We start from the raw sequence: 21,521 nt of genomic DNA on the forward strand, positions 1-21,521 counted from the left end.
AAGTTCATCTGAAATAAAGTAAAAAAGAAAAAAAAGGCTAAAATTTGATAATGCATTGCCACACAGCTGTACCTAGTCCCTGAGTCGGACATATTTAAGGCAGCTGAGAAAATATGACAAGAAAAGACAAGGGACAAGAATCAAGAGAGCACAAATTTTTAGCCCTAGACCCATCACTGATTCAGCAGTAGCAGAACAGATCCTCGCGAGAACAACGGATTCCAAAGTATCAACTGGAGGATTTGAGGAGCTGCCCTGAGACAATCACAGAATAAAACCGGCTTCATTACATTTGGGATGAGAAAGTGGGGAGAGGACAGAATATTTAATTCATGAAGCTGACTTATACAACATTATGTAAAAAAAAAATTTTACTGCAGGTAAACATCGTACATAATATCACTGACTAACCAAATCTTTAGTATCACAGACGCAGGAACACAGCTGACCCTTTCCACACAAGTAAACTACTACTACTTCGAGCAAGCATGAGTCGGAGGAGGGATTAATAGGGATAGAACCTGTACAGAATAATCCTCTCACGCTGTATGGCTATCAGAATTCAACAATCTTCTGGACATTCAGAATTTCAAATGGCACTTGCAACTATTCAATTACACAAAGAAAAAAGGTTCACCCCGCTACCTTCTACTTATGGAAACTTTAGTACCCGGTACAGGCCTATCCCCACATGTACAGCAACACACTGGCTACAGTGCAGAATAAACACTTAGAGCTACTAAAATAGCCTTAAGTTCTTTTTGAATTAAAACATCTTAACTACACTGAAAGTGTAAGATATGACAGTAAATAAAAGGACACAGCCTGAGGGACAAAATAATCAGACGTCCACATACATTTCAATCCTGTTGTTCTTCAAAGTCACCTTAGAAGTTATACAGTTATTCGGATTCTGCCATTTCTCAACACTTTACTGTAATGTTCTTTTTGACATTTTCTTTAAAGGCAGGTCATGAGATATACAATAAAATCAGCCTCAGTGCCTAATAGTTCTCAGTTATGTTTTAGCAAAAATAGAATTCCCCAAAGTGCTCACCTATTTTATTAATCGAATATGATTCCAATATGCCTTTTGGCTATTTCCCAAAATAAAATCTAACTTCAAAGAATGAAAGTTTGCCATTACCAAAGGCATTCAAAAGAAAATTCGGCAAATACTGAAGGCAACAAAAAACAAAAAGGAGGAAGGAAGGGAGAAAGGAAGGAAGGAGGGAGGGAGGGAGGGAGGGAGGGAGGGAGGGAGGGAGGGAGGGAGGGAGGGAGGGAGGGAAGACATTCCTACAGGGGATGCCTCGCTAGGACAAGCACATGAGCTTCCAAGGTAATGACTATAAAAGACCATCTTTTAGGCTTTAAAATCTGTTTGGAATTTGTTTTAAATACCCCCACCTAAGAATCTCAGTGTGAGGAATACCTTACTACGTTTTATCTACTTTTGCTGCCTGTTGGTAATTCCCTTACCCAGAAAGCACGGGCATTATATTTGCATCCTGACTGAAATATTAATACCTTCCAATTAATTTTCTGACTGAAAGTGGGAAAGCAAGAATGAGTTTTAAAAAACAAACAAACAACTGGGTGCATATCTAATCATCTTGTTAAGACCAGAAACATGACTAATAAAATGTTTATGGAAAATAAAAACGCCATCGAGAAAGATGTTTGCTCTGCGAAGGTTAATTTTAAACAGTAATTATCAGAAGTAAACAGCACTTGAAACAGCATTGATTACGGCTCTCCACAATGCCCAAATGCTTTCTCATAGCATCACTTAAATGCACAGTTTCTCCAAAACAGAAACCGGAAAATTAATTAGGAAAAACGAACCATAATTGCATAAAAGCCATACTTTTAAGCTGACACGAAAACTTCTTTGGAAAATATCTCTGTACTAATCTTACATGTTAAGGATATGAACACTGAAATTAAATGCCTGTTTATAGCTCTGGGTTTCATTCAATTGCAGTTGTGTAGGACCCAGGATCAAAAGACTGTATGCAAAACACTAGTTTTTACAATGCCACGGCAATAAAATTTCCTCTAGGCAGATCACTCGGAGTTCACAGCTACTGATGGTCAGCACCACGGAGCTCCCAGGACTGCCAGGGCGTCCATGGAATGAAGGACGGGCCAGGCGGGATTTGAGGAGGTAAACCATAGTATGGTTCCACCAGCTTCCCCATGACTGTCTCCTTCCCTTCTCCCGTGCAGAACCCATGCCTGCCCCAGGTGCAGAGTGGCCACTTGCTCAGCTGTCTCAGGTTCTGTCCTATCTCAGGCCTTTATGCCTTCTCTTCCTTCCCAGGTAGCAAACTCTAACCTTCAAACCTCGGTTCCATGAAGGTGATGGCTTCTCTGACTTTTACAAAGAGCCATCTGGCATGCACAGGTCTGATGGACGTACCTGCACGTGCCTCTCAAAAGACTTTTTGAACCCAGCACTGCAAGAGAAAGGGGCCTTTGCTACAGTCCTCATGTCTGTGTCTAGCATGGCACCGTGACATCACCGGTGATCATTCAATCTTGACGGACTGAACAGACGAGACAAGGAACAGAACTAATGAAGAACGTGGGATTGAGAAGGACACCATTTAGTTCCCCTCGTGGCGCTGCCTACACCTGGCTGTGTGACCCTGGGCAAGTTACTCTATCCTTTCAACTTAATTCATGAGTTTTTTGGTGAGGATTAAATAAAATCATTTCTACAAAGTGCCTGGTGGCATCTGGTAAAGAATGAATGTGCTGGAAATGTGAGTTACATTACATCATAGGCCCATTCTCAGAACCAAGAGACTTGTTTTTAAACGAATCAAACTAATACAGTTTGTTGGTGGGCAGGAGAACATTTTAACCATGGGAGATCAGCGAGTCAAGATATGGACAGAAGAAAAAGGGCAGGAAAACGGAGACAGAATACATAAGTAAGCTAAGGGCTCAAACATCTAAAGAAAGACTAAGGAGAAACAGAGTCAGGAGTAAGTGATGAATGTTTAAAATGAGCAGAGGACCGAATGGGATTTTATAGCTGCAGGGTCAGTAGAACAAAGAAATCAATCACCTCACTGGGCTTTAATGCCATCGATTTGGTATAGATTACAAATATTTACAAGCTGCCATCATGATTTCATCTCACAGTGAAATATGACCCCCATACATGACTGCATCCCAGGCACTGTAGAGGTGCTGCTCAGAGCAGCTGTGCCAGAGTATTTCCAAAAATCCTTCTTTGATTTACTCACCCATGAATTTCTCATCTTTAAATAATAACTGGCTCCAGAGAAGATAAAATGAAGCTTCATGCTCAGGTTCTAACATAAGCTACAGGGATGAGAAAAGCACTATTGAAAGAGCCAGCTGCCCTGGCACGAGACCTCCTTCGTAAAATCAGTGCATTCAGGCTCTTCGACGAGATAAATAAGGTGTGTGTACCAAGAACTTGGCACATTACAAAGGACGTGGAACGGGAATGGCCTGGGTGCAGCCTCAACAAGTTGCCAATATCAAAACGATGTGGTCTGGGATGCTAGTGGATCTGTTTCAAGTGGCAAGAAAATGTGCTCTTGTCAATAATGCAATTAGGAGACTATAAATAATTATCAACACAAGTACTTCAAGAGGCTGCAGTTTTTACCAAACCATGGGGTCACCCCGACATCAGTCTCAGCTTTCCAAAGAGGTACTAGATGTACTCAAAAGGATGAAGCTATTAATGAAACTGACTGAAGTATAGGTACGTTTTGATGTTACAGAGAGATGGTAAGTCCTCTCTCCGCAAAATTACCATGCTGCCCTAATAGCCAAGAGCATGTATATGAGTGGAACTTTAGCTTTAAACTTTAGGATACCTACCCCGTGTTAGCAGATGAGGCAAGGAAGACTTCAAGAGGTGAAACGACTTGCCCAAGATCACAAACCCACAGAGACCTGGGGACAAGGCAGAACGGGAGCCAACGGCGTAGAAAATCTGGGAATGAGGACTCAAAGGGAAGCCTGCTGGCCCACCTGGGGCCATCCACTCTTGCTTTGGGCCTTGAACTTCTCCCTCTCTGCGGGCTCTTTCCCTTCTGTGTGTAAACATGCTCCCATTTCCAAAGTCTAGAAAGTAAAAATCACTCTTCTTTTAGCTCTTACGTTACCCACAGGCTACCATTCTAGCCTACTCCTGCTCCTTCGGCCTCCACCTTTGAAAAAAGTGCAGTCGGTACTCACATCTCTGCACCGTGCCCGCCACTCTGAGCCTCCAGATGTGCACCCCCCCCCTCCCCCCAACCAGGGCCTCCCTTTATCCTTCTCCTCCAGCTACGGAAATCCTGTCCATTCTTCAAGGGTCAAGGAAAATGCCACCTTCCCTGGGGAGGGAAATGCGATTGATGTTCCCAGTGAGAATGTCACTCCTTCCTCAGCGCTCCTGTCGACTTTTTCTCCTACCTCCAAAGGAGGAAGTTGCTTAGCTCTTCATACTCTCTTATTGAATTGTTTCCATGCCTGTCTCCCCATGAAAACCGGATGCAGGTGAGCTAGGGCTACATCTCATTTCTTGCTGAAACTCTCCTTCATAAGAGTTTAACGGTCACCAACTTCTGGATCTTCCTGTTACTGTTTTTAAGATACCATGCAGGGGAGATAGTTTTTTTTTTACCTTTGAAGACCCTACAAGGATCCCACACTCCAACCACCCAGATAATAGATCCCTGAAATAAAGTAAATGGAATCCAGAAGAAGAAAAACAAGGAAGTTAAATAAATATCTCCTGCTATAAAATAAGTTATTTTTTCAGGCTACCAAGGCTGCCATAAACTGCATCAGCTTTGTTAAAAATGATAAATACTTTAGGCTGGCAAAAAATAAGTGAAGTAGGTGCATGAATATTGCCGGACACAGGCCAACATAAGGCTATTTCACTGTGAAGGGGCAAACGCGATGGTAGAGGGACTTGGGAGGCAAACAGACATGAGAAGAAGGAGGGAGGAAGAGAGGATAAGGAAAGAGAGAAGCGGGGGGAAGAAAAGGGTGTCAGGAAAAGATACAGAGCAAATTAATCACTGTAGACACAGGAGCTAAGCGGGCTGGAGAGAAGTCAAGAACGAGCGCGTAAGGAAGAATGGCAACATCTACATAGAGGAATGACCTGCTTCTGAAGGGGACCTGGTGTCCAATGTGGTGAAGGGCTCTGACGAGCGGAGCTGCAGCTCTGTGATCAGCTGAAATGTAAATTGACTTGGATGCTCTGACCACCTCTCTGCTCCCCGTGCACCACGTCTGCCGTGCTGAGCAGGGAATCAGAAACAGAGCCCTGGCAATGGCTTCGGCTGCGCAGCTGGTCACGCTCTGAAGCCAGAAGCGACTGGGCTCAGGGAAGAGGCTTTTCAACTACAGAACAGATTCTCCCATTAATCAGGAATGGCCATGGGAGGAAGGATCCCAGCCAGTCAGCTACTGGTCTGGATATTGCTAATAATTTCTCTCTCTGGTTTCGGGAGGATCCGTGCCAGGGTTTCTTCCCAGTGCATGCAGCAAGTATGGTTTTACCTTTGAATTTGAAAAAATTGGCAGCAATAATACCAAAAAGAAATGTGACCAGGGCCAAGAGGGTGAGATCAACGAAAGGCGTAAGTAAAATCAAACGACAGGTCGAAAAAGACTAACCCTACGCTGTCTCTTCCTTTCACAGGACTGCAGAGTATTTATGATAGGATGAGTTAGTGTTTTGTTTTCTACCAGCTGCAAATCTCCAATAATGACACACTTCTCCCCTTGTCAGGTCAACGACAGTCCACGTTCACGGTCGTGACCCCTAAGTATTTCCAAACTCTGAATGTGTTTTATACTTTAGGATGCTTTCTGACAACCAATCTGTTTGTAGTGTCACTTTATTAACTGTTTGCAATCAAGGAACCAGAACATCTTAACCTAATGCCCCTACTTAAAAATCTGTAATAGATTCACAGTGACTACCATACAAAGTCCTTTTTTTTTTTTTTTAGCATGTCATGAGTGATCTTTTATAATTAAATTTTACATCTGTCATTTTTCAATCCTCAGACATTTATCCATTACCCCCCGGGTGCCAAGTACTTTCTCTGCTTCAGGGAATACAGACGGGCACGCGGAACGTAGAATGTGGTTTACGTTCACAGCCACAGAAAGTATGAGGAGGACCTACCACACGGAAGCACGGTCCTCGGCCAGGGCATGGGGAGGGTGAGTCAGGCAGTTTGGGGATTCCTGGTAAGCTCAGGAGTGCGCATGAGGACATGCGAATGCACTTCCCACCGGCGGCCTTGCTTTCCTGGGATTCCAGCGAGAATAACCATGCCTGAGACCGGGATGCTTGTTGTCAGAAACTTAAAAATCAGTTTTAAAGGGAGGCTAAGCAAATCAGGGCAGGGGATTTGTTCACAGGCTAACAGTTGGAGAGAGACACTCTGCCTAAGGAGAGGGTGAGGGTGAGAGGGTCAGCAGAAGACCATGCCGCGGAAATGCGGCCGCCAGCCAGCATGCGGGAAGCTTCGTGATTGTGTTCATGTGTTCCAGACAAGGAAACACTTTCGTGACTTAATTTCAAAATATCCCTATCTGAAGAGAAGGCCTAAAAATAACCCCTTCCTTGTTACACTTTGATGCATTTCAAAGGGTAATTGCTGTTGATGATTTTGAGAGAGAAAGAGAGAAACATTGACTGGTTGTTCCACTTATGCATTCACTGGTCGATTCTTCTACGTGCCCTGACCGGGATGGAACTGCAACCTTGGTGCATCGGGATGGCTCTCTAACCAACTGAGCTGCCCGGCCAAGGCTTCCAAGGGTAATTCTGACTCCATCCAATTTTTGTCCCGTCTTCCCCATCTCAGGAAATGGTACCCACTGCTCAAGCAAGGAGCCTGGTATCGATCTGGAGTCCACCTCCTAACCTGACCCCCAAATTTCATCAGTTTGAACTTTTTAATTATACCTGCCTTAACTATACACACTGCACCCACTCCCTTTCCTCCAACTCTTATCTGGCCACGTGTCACTCTGTGACAGTCCTTCAGAGACCTACCTACACGCCCCTCAGGTTACGCGCTCGCCTCCTGCTACAAGACCATGTTTACAGCCAAGGTTGAGCTTAAAGAGGGTGTCCTATGGGCTCTATCTGAGGCTCACAACTTTGAATGGATTCCAACTGCACGTAGAATAAAATCCAAACTCTTTACCTTCTTTTCTGAATGACTCTCTTCCTCCCTCTCCTCCCGTACTCCCCTCCCCCTCACTACACCACAGCCACAGGAAACCTCTGGTCCCCCTAAACACAAAACTCCTTCCCACACTCAGGTTGCTCTGCCTAGAGCAGTGGTTCTCAACCTTCTGGCCCTTTAAGTACTGTTCCTCATGTTGACCCAACCATAAAATTATTTTCGTTGCTACTTCATAACTGTAATGTTGCTACTGTTATGAATCGTCATGTAAATCTCTGATATGCAGGATGGTCTTTGGCGACCCCTGTGAAAGGGTCATTCGACCGCCAAAGGGGTCGCGACCCACAGCTTGAGAACCGCTGGTCTAGAATGTTCTTCCCCGGGCTCCTGGCACAGCTAGCTCCTTCTCAACCTTCAATTCAACTTACCCATCATCTCTTCAGAGAGACTTTCTCAAGTTATCCCATATTGGTCGCAGCATTTTGTCATCCCACTGTACTTATACAATCTTATTATTTACTTTATTATTTCTCCCCTAACACTGGAAGCTCGGGGGGACTGGGGCCTCATCTGTCTTGTTCTCCTTGCACCTAGCAGTGTCTGCCACACAGCAGGTGCTCAATAAATATTTATTAAATGAATGAATAAATGAATGAATTAGGGGAAATTTTATAGGTATTTGCTAAGAGTAGGTAATTATCCCCTTCAACTTGCCTTTATATTTTCAATATATATATACTTCAGAACAAACATGCTTTTGTGAGTCAGAGGGCTTTTGAAAACGACTTTTAAGGCTACTTTTAATTTTAAATGTTAACATCTGTGCGTAACAGCACTGGGTCCTCACTTTTCCATGTCAGAACTACACAGGTGGCCCACAAGTACTCGTGATGCAAAAACTGAGGGTGTCCAGCACCGAGTGGCCGAGGAGACCCATGTGGAGAAAGGCACAGGCTGCCGCCCAACTCCTCCAGACAAAGAGCGTCTAAGAAACACTGTTTCGTATGATTCACAATCTCAAGAAAAGCTCACATACACAGAAATGTACTGGAGATAAAGCTGAGAAAATGTGAAACAGGAAGACGTCCCCGGTGTGCTGTTCTGATGCAGGTATTTAAACGCACAGGAAGTCAGATGCCACTGCTTTGCTGCCTCGAGTTTTGAGTGGCCCTTCCCTCAGGATAAACAACAGAATGACTGCAATACTACCAAGAGCGAAAATAAAGCTCCCACGTCAAAGCACACGGCAGACCCTTCCCAAATCCTTTAATTAAGCTAGCCTCCCCTCAGCTACCAAGGACACTCTTGAAGACACATCATCCAGCAGCTGAAAATCCAGACGAAGGCTCCGAACTATATACAGATGAATGACTTGAACACAGGGGCAAAGACTCACTGGGTTCAAAATCGGGGCGTTGACCGCAGTAACTTTTGAGTCTACACACAACATCTTTTTATGTACATTTGTAGCATCGACTCTCATACAAAACGGGGGATTCTGTTTGCTTGCTTTCTGGTTCGAGGCTCCCTCTGAGAACAACAAGCCATTCAACTAGGTCCTGCCACAGAGCACAGGGCAGACACATATTATTGCTCTTGGCCTCACGACTGTCCTTTCCCGCTTGCGTAAAAAGCTTGTGTTGACTGTACTGTGAAAAAAATTAAAGGAAAGAAAAGCCCTACTGTTGTAACGGTGCCAAAAAAGTATAAGAAAACAAACCCAGATGCTAGAATCTGAGGCATTTCCTCTGCTATGTGACTATGTCCTTTAACTGAAGGTCAAAAGAACATGAAAGAGCTGAAATATTTTAAAGCCCGAAATGGGTATTTTTGTGGCCCTCTCAGCTTATGCATGTCAGTGAAACACGTTTCGCTGACATTTAACAAGCAGAATTTATTCAGAGGCATTCAAGAAAAATCCTGGTATCACTTTCCGACACGATTTATTTACATTTCTGGTGCTTTATATTAATACAGATTGGTTCATTTCCCTGACAGCCCAAGTCCTTCCAAAATGGTAGTAAGTGAATCAAGTCCTTCTTAAGCCCATTTCACATTTACTACCCCTCATCCTTCAATACATCCATGCACTGTCATTTTATAACCTCTTTTTCTGGGGACATTTCATTTCTTTTTGATGCTATGGATAATAGTAAATACTATGAGATTAATCTTTTTATTTCACTTCTTAGGAGGTACATGACAGAGATTTATAAAGACCAAATGTGTTTTCTGTAATAGGAAACAGTACCTCAGCCCATGGGAAATAGAACACAATCAATCATGTTATATTATGCTAAACACACACACACACACACACACACACACACACACACACGCCACCCCATTTGGTAATATGACTGATATCAGTCAAAGTTTTTAAAACACATTTAAACAAAGAAAGAAATGCTCTTAAAAATCTTGATGGAAAAGTTAGTATGACTGAGAAATAGATAACACAAAGTCATGAAGTATCAATTAGTGTGTGATTTAATTAAAAATCCACCTGCACTGAACAGTGATACAACTGTAAGATGTGGCAAAGATTTAATAAAGATCTCACATCCATCAGAGAGCAGTAAAATGCAGAAGAAAAGTCCCACTGCAGAGCCCCGAATGGCCAAACAGGAGGGCTCCTGTAAAGGACTACTTCCCTTAAAGGTGGTCCAGAATGTTATGAATCTCAGAAATTGGAGACCTTCCTGCTAGCTGGATCCTTACCTTCTTCCCCAGTGCTCTTCTTTCCATATACAGAATTGAAACAGCTCCTAAGTTTTGTTTTTTAGTTACCAGAATTCCGGTTACTTGCTGGAATGTTTTAAATAATTCTGTTGGGAGTCAGCAGGGTTACTAATGGACATACCATCTAATCATGACCCATAGCAGCTCTTGTCCACACAGAGGGAAAACAAGCTTTCTGACTTGTTGCTGTAGAAATGTCAACATAAGGAAGACAGTTTTCAACTTTATCTCTCATATTTCCTTTGCTACTCAATAGGGTCAGCTTCCTGGCATGTGGGAAACAGACAAACCAGCTCAATAGCAAAGCTGGGTGTGGTTGTTATAGTGATAAGGGAAATGAAAGTGGAAGGAGTTTGAATAATATTTACTTGGAAAGTCTTCCCTTTTCCTCCACAAGCTACTCACAAAATACATAATATTACAATGATTCTTTAAAAAAAAATCTGTTAAAATGTATAGCTGGTATTTAGATTCTATGACTAATTTCTACCATCGAATAAAAGCAAAACTTTCAGGAAACTCCTAATCAGAGAATGGAACACAATTATCAGTCCTGTCATATTTAATAACAAATAGGTCACTGCAGGCATGTCCATATCAGGTAAGATAAAAGTAATCATATGCTAGCGTTTACTTCCATATATAAACTGTTATGTCACCATGTCTGTCTATGGTGCTTTCCATGTATAAACTGTTATGTCACTGTGTGTGTATGTAAGTTCATGCATGCGCATGGGGCTTATGTACATACAATATACTTCTTAGCACAGGACATACACAAATACATATGTGACATGTATGCTTTTTTAAGAAAAACAAACATGTTTCCTATGTACATGAACACAGACTATTGTAAATGGTATGGGATACACTCTCTGGATTCAAGATGTTTGGTTAGTTATTGACATATCCAAAGGACCCCTGAGGAAATGAGGCTTGAATTTAGGCCAACCCAGGCCAGGAGGCACGAAAGAACACATAGGTAACATTTCTGGGAGTTCCATGTCGCACTGAGGTGTGACACCACAGACTGATCTCATTGGAAAAATTCCTGATAGCACAGCAACAGGCTGGCTCCCAATCACAAATCATTCAGAAGATTCCACTGTGATTAGCAATCAGAGTGCCAAAGGGCGCGAAGAACATCTCAGTGGAAGAATATTATCTGTTCTTTTTCCTACTGCAGGGATAAATCGTAACTTTAAATATGATAGGGGAGGTTTACAAACCTCACTAATTGCCCGGTCTGGGTCGGACACAGCTGAGACCATTAGATTTTGTTTCGTGCCTTAGAAGGGAAGCCAGCGAGGTCCTCTGAGGCCACGGCAGGACCACCGTGGGAGCGGTCGCCAGTGCCCTGCTCAATGTGGTCTCAAGGATACTTCAGAAGCCACTTGAAATGCACCTCTGCCATCAACTCAAACTGCATCGAAACACCAAAACAGGTGTCCTTTCATGCCCACTGTTGCAAAAACACACCCCTGGTATTTATAAACGCTCTGGGCAGCAGATTGGACATTTTTTTCCGGGGGGGCTGGGAGGGACGGGCGGGGAGTCCAAAGCAGAACAGTAAAAAACAGTATTTTTTTTAATAAGTACATAAACAAGATCAGACGGCATCCTAGACACCTTTAAAATGCCCTTCTGTGAAGTCAACAACTGGCAGCCTCACCTAGCTTTCTAACTTTCAGGACTTCTACTCTAAACAACAGAGCATGAGAACAGATTTGAAATAGGGGGGAAAAAAGGTTATTTCATTTTCCAAACTGGGTAAAAAGGAGAGAAAAAAAACCCCACCTAAAAATACACAATAAAATATGAGCTCATTTTACTGATACGCAGCTTTTTCTCTACATCTATAAAACTTGGATTTTTATCTCCTGACAAATATATGGATATATTAAGAAAGAAGCATCAAATTTTTAAAAAATATATTTTATTGATTTTTTACAGAGAGGAAGGGAGAGAGATAGAGAGTCAGAAACATCGATGAGAGAGAAACATCGATCAGCTGCCTCCTGCACATCTCCTACTGGGGATGTGCCCACAACCAAGGTACATGCCCTTGACCGGAATCAAACCTGGGACTCCTCAGTCCACAGGCCGACGCTCTATCCACTGAGCCAAACCCATCAGGGCAGACACATCAAATTTTTAACATTAAATTCCCGTGTTGTTCTTTTGTGATTGGACCAGGAAAAGAAAGCCTACTGATAAGGAGGAAACACTTTACTTACTTTTCGGGAAATTAAAAAAAAAAAATCCCAGTGACAGAGAAAAGAATAATGAAGTAGCCCTAACCGGTTTGGCTCAGTGGATAGAGCGTCGGCCTGTGGACTGAAAGGTCCCAGGTTAGATTCCGGTCAAGGGCATGTACCTTGGTTACGGGCACATCCCCAGTAGGAGATGTGCAGGAGGCAGCTGATCGATGTTTCTCTCTCATTGATGTTTCTAACTCTCTATCCCTCTCCCTTCCTCTCTGTAAAAAATCAATAAAATATATTAAAAAAAAAAAAGAATAATGAAGTGTAGGAAAACTAGGAAGTTGTCAGCCAGAAACAAAAAAAGAAACACATCCACAATTTAAAGAAACATTCCAGTCTCTTGGAAAGTCACACAAATATTAATTCATCACGTATTAATTCCTTCCCTCTTCCAACTGCCCCGGCATTGGTTACAGCTGCTACCGCTCCCTCCTGGTGCAAAACACACTTAGCCACAGAGACTTCGGGTCAAAAGCAGGAAGGCACCCGATCAGAGAGTGTATCCCGAGTCTGAGAGAACATCCACCCACAGGAATCCATTCTCCCCATCTCGAAGACTATGCAGCATCAAAAGAATCCTCTCATAGGTTTCAAAATAAATTATGGCAATGCCCAGAACAGCATGCTTAGTGAAGGTCAATATGAACCAGGGGATGAGTCACATTTTATTTTCATTGGACCATTTCTTTGAAAAACCCAAATACTGAATTTTAGTGCTCTATAATACCTTTCTGGGGAAAATTATACATTCAAAAATAGAGGCACTAGTCCTAGAAGTAAATCTAATAATATGTCTGTGACTCGTAAAATAGCTTTTAAGCTGATTAAAATACGTTTTGATTTACTTTTACCAGTATCTTCTAGACTGCCTACCATGCCAGCACTATTCAGACTGCGAATGGCTCCTCTGCTCTTATGATGTATACCTGGCCTACCTGTGTACCCCTCTCCTCTCCCCACTAGACTTCTTGGGGAGAAGTCCTTTCCATCATCTCGGATGCTCCGCCCCCAGCAGCCTGGCCGGCCCCAGGTCCATGCTCCCCACAGGTGCAGAGCATAGTCAGGAAGGGGCAGGATTAACTTTGGGGACCCTTGCTACGTCCTGAAAGTGCTCTCCTACTTATAATGCCCTGAATAGGAAGGATCCTTTCTAATGCCCAGTTAGAAAGGATTAAAATGCAAATGATGGCTGAAGTAACAACATTCTAGAATGTAATCAGCAAGACTGATTAATTTAAAATTTTCTTAAAATATAGGTGTTGATGATAAAGAGAGAAAAAAAGAGGACACTGGGCTTTTGGGGTGGGGAAAAAAGGTTAAAAAAAATAGAATGGGGTGGCCAGAAAGAAAAAAAGACAAATTTGGCAATCTTCACCATTTTGACCTAAGGTTAGTTCTACTCACCTTCAGTAAGAGGAAGGAATCATAGTTCTACCTAGAGATACATCTTTATGTGTATGTTGTATGCACTGTCTCCTATTAATATTTTCTTGCTTTTTAAAAAACTAACACATTCAAGGAGTATTGGAAGGCTCTCTTAATCAAGGTACTAGTAAACATAAAATACTGGCAAGGGTGGGAAATGGAAAAAACAGTATCTAGCAGAGAATCCTTACCTGTATTGATACATTTGTAAGGACATCTGAAATGATCACTTTCTGATGGAATGTAAATTCCTGCTCAAGTGATTATACTCCCAAACTGTTTCTTGAACTTTCTAAAAGACCCTTCCTTTTTTTTTCTAGAAGCAGAACAAATAAAAACTACCATGCTTGCCCGAGTTGTCCAAAATCCCAGATTATGGTTTTGGACTACCAATTACACTAATTCATGAGGTTTTAATGGCCTGAACTTGGGAATGACAAACTGATGGCCTGGGGCAGAAGGGACAGCTCCCACTCCTCTCAGGAAGGGCCCTGCCATGGGGAGGGGGTCCCCACCAGCTCCCTCTGCAGCAGCTGGGAGGTCTCCTGTGCAGGGACCCCTGACCCTCTGCTCACGTCAGGAAGAGCCTTTGTGGGCCAGGGTTTAGGCGGACACAGCTGGGCAGAGCGGCAACTTAGCAGCTCTGGGTGAGAGAGCATGCGCCAAGCCCTGGGAATAACCGAGGTCGCCTACAGCCAAGTCAGAAACCACAAACACGCAGGGACTGCTCGGGGCTACTGAGAAGCTGAAACATTAACCTTCTAAAGGCAGTCCTCGCACACAAACACCATCCCAGCGCCCTTGGAGGGTAGAAACAGAAGGCGTTAGGTTGCTTTTAACAATAACAGCAAGAATGTTTAAAAATATACACTGAGGATATTGTATTTAATCTCGAAACAAGCACACGCTTGTAACAAGAACTGTTCAGCGACACCTTCCGGAAGTCCTGCACTAACCTGGGCGTGGGTGTAGGAACAGGACAGCAGATAGTTGGGCTACACACAGTGCGGACAGAAGAGATGGCGTGAAAGCACAGGTAACGAGTTAAAGCAAAGAAAGGGGGAGGTCAAGAAACGGTACAGAATGTTATTGGCTGTTTACCTATAACTGTATAGAAAGCACCATCCTAAAGGTCACACTGAAAACTTGTTTTTACACCATTTATTGATTGCAACCCCAATGTGGCTAAATAAAATGCTCCTATACACACACACACACACACACACACACACACACACTTTGCACTAAGATATAAACGATTTAACTGTGACTTTTATGCTGCGCACAAGAAATCACAAACAACCAGAGGTCACTGTATGACTTCCAACAGTTACAATGCAGGTATAATTATTCTAGCAACTGCTCGTCTCCAGCTGGCCTTAGGCCAAGTTCCTTGAGCTTCCTGTTTTGATTTCCCAGATTGTCGAAATCTGGTATCCGCCTTTTGGTAGGCCTTGTTCCGCCCCCCCCGCCCCCCCACCAGTTATGGAGACATCAAAACAACAGTTTGTACCTAAAACATTAAATTCTACAAGACTGATTCGGTTGTCAACCAGAATGAAAAGTCTACGGCGTATGAAAATAAATAACTTCGTCTACCCTTTCTTTCCCCAGGACATTGCTGGAATTTAAAATGAAACACATACATTTAAGATTTCCAAGTCACTTTATCTATATGTTCCAAAAGAGGAAAGATAGATCGTATTATCAATCTGTGATTATTTTTACAGAGAGGACGACGGCAACACAGATTTAAAGTTGCGTAAGGGCCTGGCTGTCGTCGGTAACCAAGTCTCTGTGAGGGCATTCGGACAGCCCCAGGAAAAATCAAATCAGCTGGGGCCTTGGTGGTAGAAAGGCCCTTATCCATTTGGAAGATCAGGTTAAATAGCGTCTTATTTCGGCCAAGGGAGAAGACTGGTGTTTCCCAACTTGATAAGCAATGTTAACTGAATTCCTCAAAAATGCTTTTAAAAAATAATATGTAGGAGCTAAAGCAATGCATTCAAAAGCATAATACTGGTGTGGCTGGCCTAAGAAAAGTAGAGTCTGTGGAGACTATGAAGCACGTGGCTAACTTAGAAATTAGGAATCGGTGCACGCGACGTCCTGCAGCAGACAAGGCCCAGGGGGGTCTTGCTTCAGGATAAATAAGAATCAGTGATGGGGAGGGTACATCTTTTATTGGTAGTTATGTTCATACTAGAGGCCTGGTACACGAAATTTATGCACTCAGGGGAGGGGGGGGCCCCCTCAGCCCGGATTGCAAGATGGCACAGGCCAGGCTGAGGGACCCCACTGGTGCACAATCAGGGCCAGGGAGGGACACAGAAGGTTGGCCAGCCAGGGAGGGACTGTAGGAGGGGCCCAGAGCATGTCTGGCACATCTTGCTCAGTCCCGATCGGCCGGAAACCAGAAGCAAGCTAACCTATAGGTCGGAGCATCTGCCTCCTGGTGGTCAGTGCACATCATAGCGACTGGTCGACAGGTTGACTGTCTGCACCCTGGTGGTCAGTGCATGTCATAGCGAGCGGTTGAGTGGCCTTAGCATATCATTAGCATATTACACTTTGGTTGAATGGCTGACCAGACAACTGAACACTTACCATATTAGGCTTTTATTATATAGGATATTCTATTATCAAGGATTATATAACAACAGTCTTGAAAGGCCAAGAGCTTCCCAAAGATGTTTTCTCCCCCCAACTATATAAACCTCATAAAATGTATAAAACCCACCCATGTCTACCACCCTTCCGCTGATATGTATATAGTACCTATCAGCTGTAAGGACCTTGTCAATGTACTGCTGCTATATCATCATCTTACAGTCCACAGCAGTCACATTTTGGGAGAACTCACAATTTTACACCCAGTGATGGGGAAGGTACATTTTTCTGAATCATTGTTACTATAGTCAATACTATAGGAAAGATTTGGGGATAATGACATTGAATACCATGCAGATCAATAGAATTGTAAAAAAAAAAAAAAAAATCCACAGACAAAAGGTGTTAGCCATATTTCTCATGTTTAGCAAAGTGCCAATAGGTACACTATATAAAGGTCATCTCCACTAACAAACCATTTCCCACCATGCAGTCTTAGGGTCCGTTTTGTTCCTCACCACGTGATCCTGTGTATATGCTACGAAATGCCTCAACTGGGTTTTAATTTCTTTTCATATTTACTTGGAAAAAAGTATAAAGATTTGCATAATGAAACCATGACTAGGTGTTAGTGTCTGAAGTAGAGCAATTTATAACAAGTGCTTTGCTTTTAAAAAGGAAAATAGTGGAAATCAAGTCAGTCCAAGGACCACTTACAGGGAAGCTGCTGTCTCACACCAGCACAGTGAACACCAAGCGAGGTCGATTCACGGAAACCCTCTGTGGCCTTGCTACTCAAAGTCCCTGGAAAACCCAGTGGTAGGACTTCTCCTGGGGGCTCGCTGGTGATACAGATCCCCTGGTCCTAGTTCAGTTCCGGTAAATCTAAGTCTCTGGGTGACCACCAAACTCTCTCTCATTGAAGAAAACTAGGAGATTCCCTCTGTGCCCGCCACCCAGGCCTCACCGTGGACCTGGAGCCCCACGGGTCGGGCAGAGCTGGTGCCTCTGTCATCCCTGGACTCAGATATCAGGAGATGGCAGCAGACTGCTTGCTATGGGTCCAGAGGGAATTCTGTTGCACGACCTCAAAGATGGAATGAATGTTTCACTCTCTCATCCATGTTTCTCTCTATATATCCCTCTCCTTCCCTCTCTCTCTAAAAATAAATTTTAAAAATCTAAAAAATACAAATAAATACAAAATAAAACCTCAATCACATGAAACACATGCAGTCCAATTACATACCAGCTACATGCTGTTGCTGCATTTATCTACAAAGCTTCTGGCTCAGCGTTTCTCCCCTATTCACTGCGCCTGTCTCCTTCCTGGCATCGACTGCATGGTCAGTCATGTAAGTACTGTCTGGCATAACCCTCAACCTTCACGCCCCTCTCTTTCTCTAGGACTCACCAGGAAAACCCTGGTTAGATCCACCTCTCCACCTACAAGGCATCTGCTGCATTATCTGTGCTCCCTTCGGCTGGGTAACCACTAACCTGAAGTAGCTGTGGGCGCGAGCAGGTGACCCTAATGCCTTTCCCTTCTTCATTTACTTATCCTCTCTCTCAGATGTCTGCTTCACATTTTCCTCCCTCCTTGATGTTCCATACCTCCTCATCAGCTGACCTTGTTTCATTCATCTCTGAGACACAGGAACAATTTTGCTCCTCTTCCTCCTCAAAGACTCTGCTCCTGCAATTACCATCACCTTTCTTACCTTACTGGTCTCTCCTCCAAATCATTCTTGTCATCATTCAAACAGGCTGTAACACCTCCCGTAGTTTTAAAGTCCCTCTGGACCAGCGGTCGCCAACCGGTGGTCTGCGGACCACTGGTGGTCCGTGAGGTCCAAAAGGCTGGTGACCGCTGCTCTGGACCCTATATCCCCCCCTAAAACAGCCACCCCAATTTTTAGTTCCATCCTATCACAAATAGCTCAAAAGAGTTTTCCCATTCTGTGACCTGCACTAGCATTCTTCTATGATTTCAGGTTAGGAACCCTAGAATCATCTTTGTGCATTTTCACCTTTCCCTCAAGTTAGATGACACTATAGGTTTTTCTGTCAAAATGGTGTGCACCCAGCTCCTCTGTGCTGTTTCCCTGATACTCCTAGTCTCGTCTCCTGTGGCGCCCCCTCTAGACAACTGAAGCTGCTCTCCAACAAGCCTCCTCACTGCAGCCTCTCACCCACTAGCAGACCCCTCCAGCCCCAGTCTGCCCAACATCGACTCCCCTACGCTTTGCTTTTCCCTGCTCATAACCTGCAATGCTTTCTGATAGCTCCAATGGCCCGGCTTAAGTTCCCTGCACGATGATGAAGTCATTTCACAATCTGGTCCCAGCCTGCCTCCCATCTTTATTTTCTATTAACTATCAACACAGCACCTTGCTGTTTTTGACTAGTTCCCCAAGTGTGTTACATGGAGGTCACGCAAATCTCACTTCTACATTTTATTCTTTTGTCCACATCACACCCCTTCCTGGATTCCATCACCATCCAAATTTCAAGTTGTTCCAAGTGCATGTCCTTCATGATATCTTGGAGACTATTAGTATATAACAGCCATGAGGCTATTTATATAATAAAAGCCTAAGCAACCGCTAAGGTGAAACGACCAGAACGACCGGTCGCTATGATGCACACTGACCACCAGGGGACAGACGCTCAATGCAGGAGCTGCCCCCTGGTGGTCAGTGCGCTCCCACAGGGGGAGCTCTGCTCAGCCAAAAGCCGGATTCACAGCTGGAGAGCACAGCGGCGGTGGCAGGAGCCTCTCCGGTCTCTGCAGCAGCACTAAGGAGCAGCAAGCTGAGTGGTAAGGAGCAGCGAGCAGTAAGGAGCAAGGGGTCCTGGACCACAAGAGTGCACAGGCCGGACTGAGGGGACCCCCCCGCCCCTCACCCCCAGTGCACGAATTTTGTGCACCGGGCCTCTAGTTAGTATATAATTCCAGATCACAGTTTTTGGCCCTAAGCTCCTACAGCATTCAAAGTGTTCATTGCTATTAATGGCTGAAATTATATACAGTACTCTATTTCCACTAATTCTCTTGTGTGCAATGTATACTTGAATAAAAGTAGAGCTTTTTCTTCAAAATTGTTTCTCAGAAAAGGGAAACCCCTTACAACTGACTTCTTACAAGAGCTCAAATACTGGAGGGTGCTATATTTTGAAAAACAAAGTACTATTTGTAGAAGGTACATTAACTTTAAGTGACCTCAACCAATCCTATTTCTGTATTATAGAGAGGCCATCTGACAGAATCTGTTAACAAGGGGGGAAAAGGAACAGAAATTTAATCAGCTATAGCAATTATTCCTGAGAGAATAATCTTAGAATTGCAAGTGCTGTATCTTGTAAACAGCCTTTTTAGAATCACTTTGAAAATCAATGCAGTTAAATCTCCACATTGTCAAGACCATAAATATACACCTAACTAATTAAAAATACAACAGTCCTGGTTTTATGTGAAAAGATACTGTGTTTTAGGACAAAATGTCTTGTGGTAACATGGATTCAAAATCTGTTGTATCTCGACAACTTAAGATGGTAGCGAGGAGGGTGTGCTCAGAGATCGGGTGTCAAAATGACTTGGAAGGTGGACTAAGCCAAGGCATTGACAGTGATGCATTTGAAACATCTGAATAACACACTTTGGTGAAATGTAAGAATGGCAAAAAACAATCACCTAAACTGTTGTAGTATTTTATACCATGTGGTTTTAAATATGTATGAATAACTAACTTAATCATTTAAACAGAAATTTGACCACTGCATCTAAATCCTTGAAAGTTATATACTGAAGTTGGCAAAATCCTATTTTGGGCAGGAAATGGGGGTGGGGACAGGGGTGAACAAAGAGACAGTAAAAATGAGTTCATTAACTGACTGTGTTGTCTAATGACATGATGTGACTGAAAAAAGACTTTTACATGGTTAGCCCCCGGCTTCTTAGCGACCCGCTGTGTGGAGCTCAGCTTTCCCATTTCCAAATTCAAGGACTAGAGTAAATGTGATCTAAGACCCACTGTGGTTCTAAGATTTTACACCTATTGTTTTCTACTATATTCTCTTTTAATGATTCAGCAGCACTGGTACATACAAATAGATGTTATCTACAGACGGTTATAAATTTCTTGTTCGTTATTACCATTTAACATGACCTGGAAGCTTAATGCAATTCAAGACGTCAGTCCTGCTCTACTGCCCTCACGGGTTTGACTTTGGACCTTAAAATCTTGGTATTTCACTTCAGAATGGCATCATTTTAGAGATAAAAGGTATATTTAAGCGTGTCTCGTTTAGTCCTCTTTTTCCCCTTAAAAGAACCTGGAGCAGAGAGAGAGTTCAGGGACCAAGTGAGGCCCAAGCCCAGGCCTCATTCTGTGTTAATTCTGCCACGGCACCAACCTATTGGCATGCCACTTGAGCCTACTGTAGCTAGGAATCATATTTTCAAGTCCTCAATCTTTCTTCTAAGTAGCATGCATGAATGTACCAAAGTTATGAGCCATATTTGTGTAATTTTCTTGTTATTTTAATATGATTCCTGACTTCATTCTAGAGGTGAAGTACCCAGTGATCCATCCACACCTATGTAATTTTGCCCCATGGCAAAACCAACCAAAGCCTTCTATCGTCACCTCACAATTCTCCCATCCCAGCTCAAGAGAGAATGCTTTCTCGCCAGATGAGCTGCATTCCTAATTAGCACTCTCCTCATGGAGCATCTTCCTGTAGTAAATCAAGCGGAATGGACCAGGGGACAACAGATGCTGATCTCAAGCACACCACTCGTGAAAGCTCCATTACATGAAGGTGACCTACGTAAGCTGGCACCAAGGGCCTTGTTCATACTACCATAGCATGACTGGGCCACGGCTCCCAGGAAACACACACACGTGTGCGCACACACCCCATCACGTCAGCACCTGGTCAACTTGATGCATCTTGTCTGGGATTATGAAAGCTATCGATCTCTGTGAGCTTGTCATTGCCTTCCCAGGCTCAAATACTGTCACTGCTGAGGTTCCACGATGCTAAGCTTACGATTGTGAAAATGAGTACTTACCCTGAATCCTCTTTAAGGCTGAAAGACACAGATCCTTCCTCGGAAACTCAAAGGGGTTGTTGCAGTTCCGAACGGTGACACATTCGCATTTCCCATTGATGATATTGCAGCCGGAGACAAGGTTTTCTTTACAGGGTTCAAAACCAAGCAGTTGGTCATCATCCCAGTTCTCATCTGTAAAACAATTAAGAACCACATAATGTT

General features: G+C 43.4%; 1 protein-coding gene across 6 annotated transcripts in view; it reads right to left on the reverse strand.

Moving 5' to 3' along the window:
- Nucleotides 1–21,521, reverse strand: part of CRIM1 (cysteine rich transmembrane BMP regulator 1) — a 174,231-nt gene that overhangs the window by 112,692 nt on the left and 40,018 nt on the right. For 5 of the 6 annotated variants that reach the window (XM_059660105.1, XM_059660104.1, XM_059660100.1 and 2 more), the window contains exon 2: nt 21,318–21,491. The exons of the other annotated variant lie outside the window; for it this stretch is intronic. In XM_059660105.1, coding sequence (XP_059516088.1) covers nt 21,318–21,491 — 174 coding nt within the window. The remainder of the gene's footprint in view (nt 1–21,317; nt 21,492–21,521) is intronic. 6 annotated transcript variants of the gene reach the window in all.

The sequence above is a fragment of the Myotis daubentonii genome, chromosome 12 (assembly GCF_963259705.1).
Source record: "Myotis daubentonii chromosome 12, mMyoDau2.1, whole genome shotgun sequence".
Taxonomy (NCBI): domain Eukaryota; kingdom Metazoa; phylum Chordata; class Mammalia; order Chiroptera; family Vespertilionidae; genus Myotis; species Myotis daubentonii.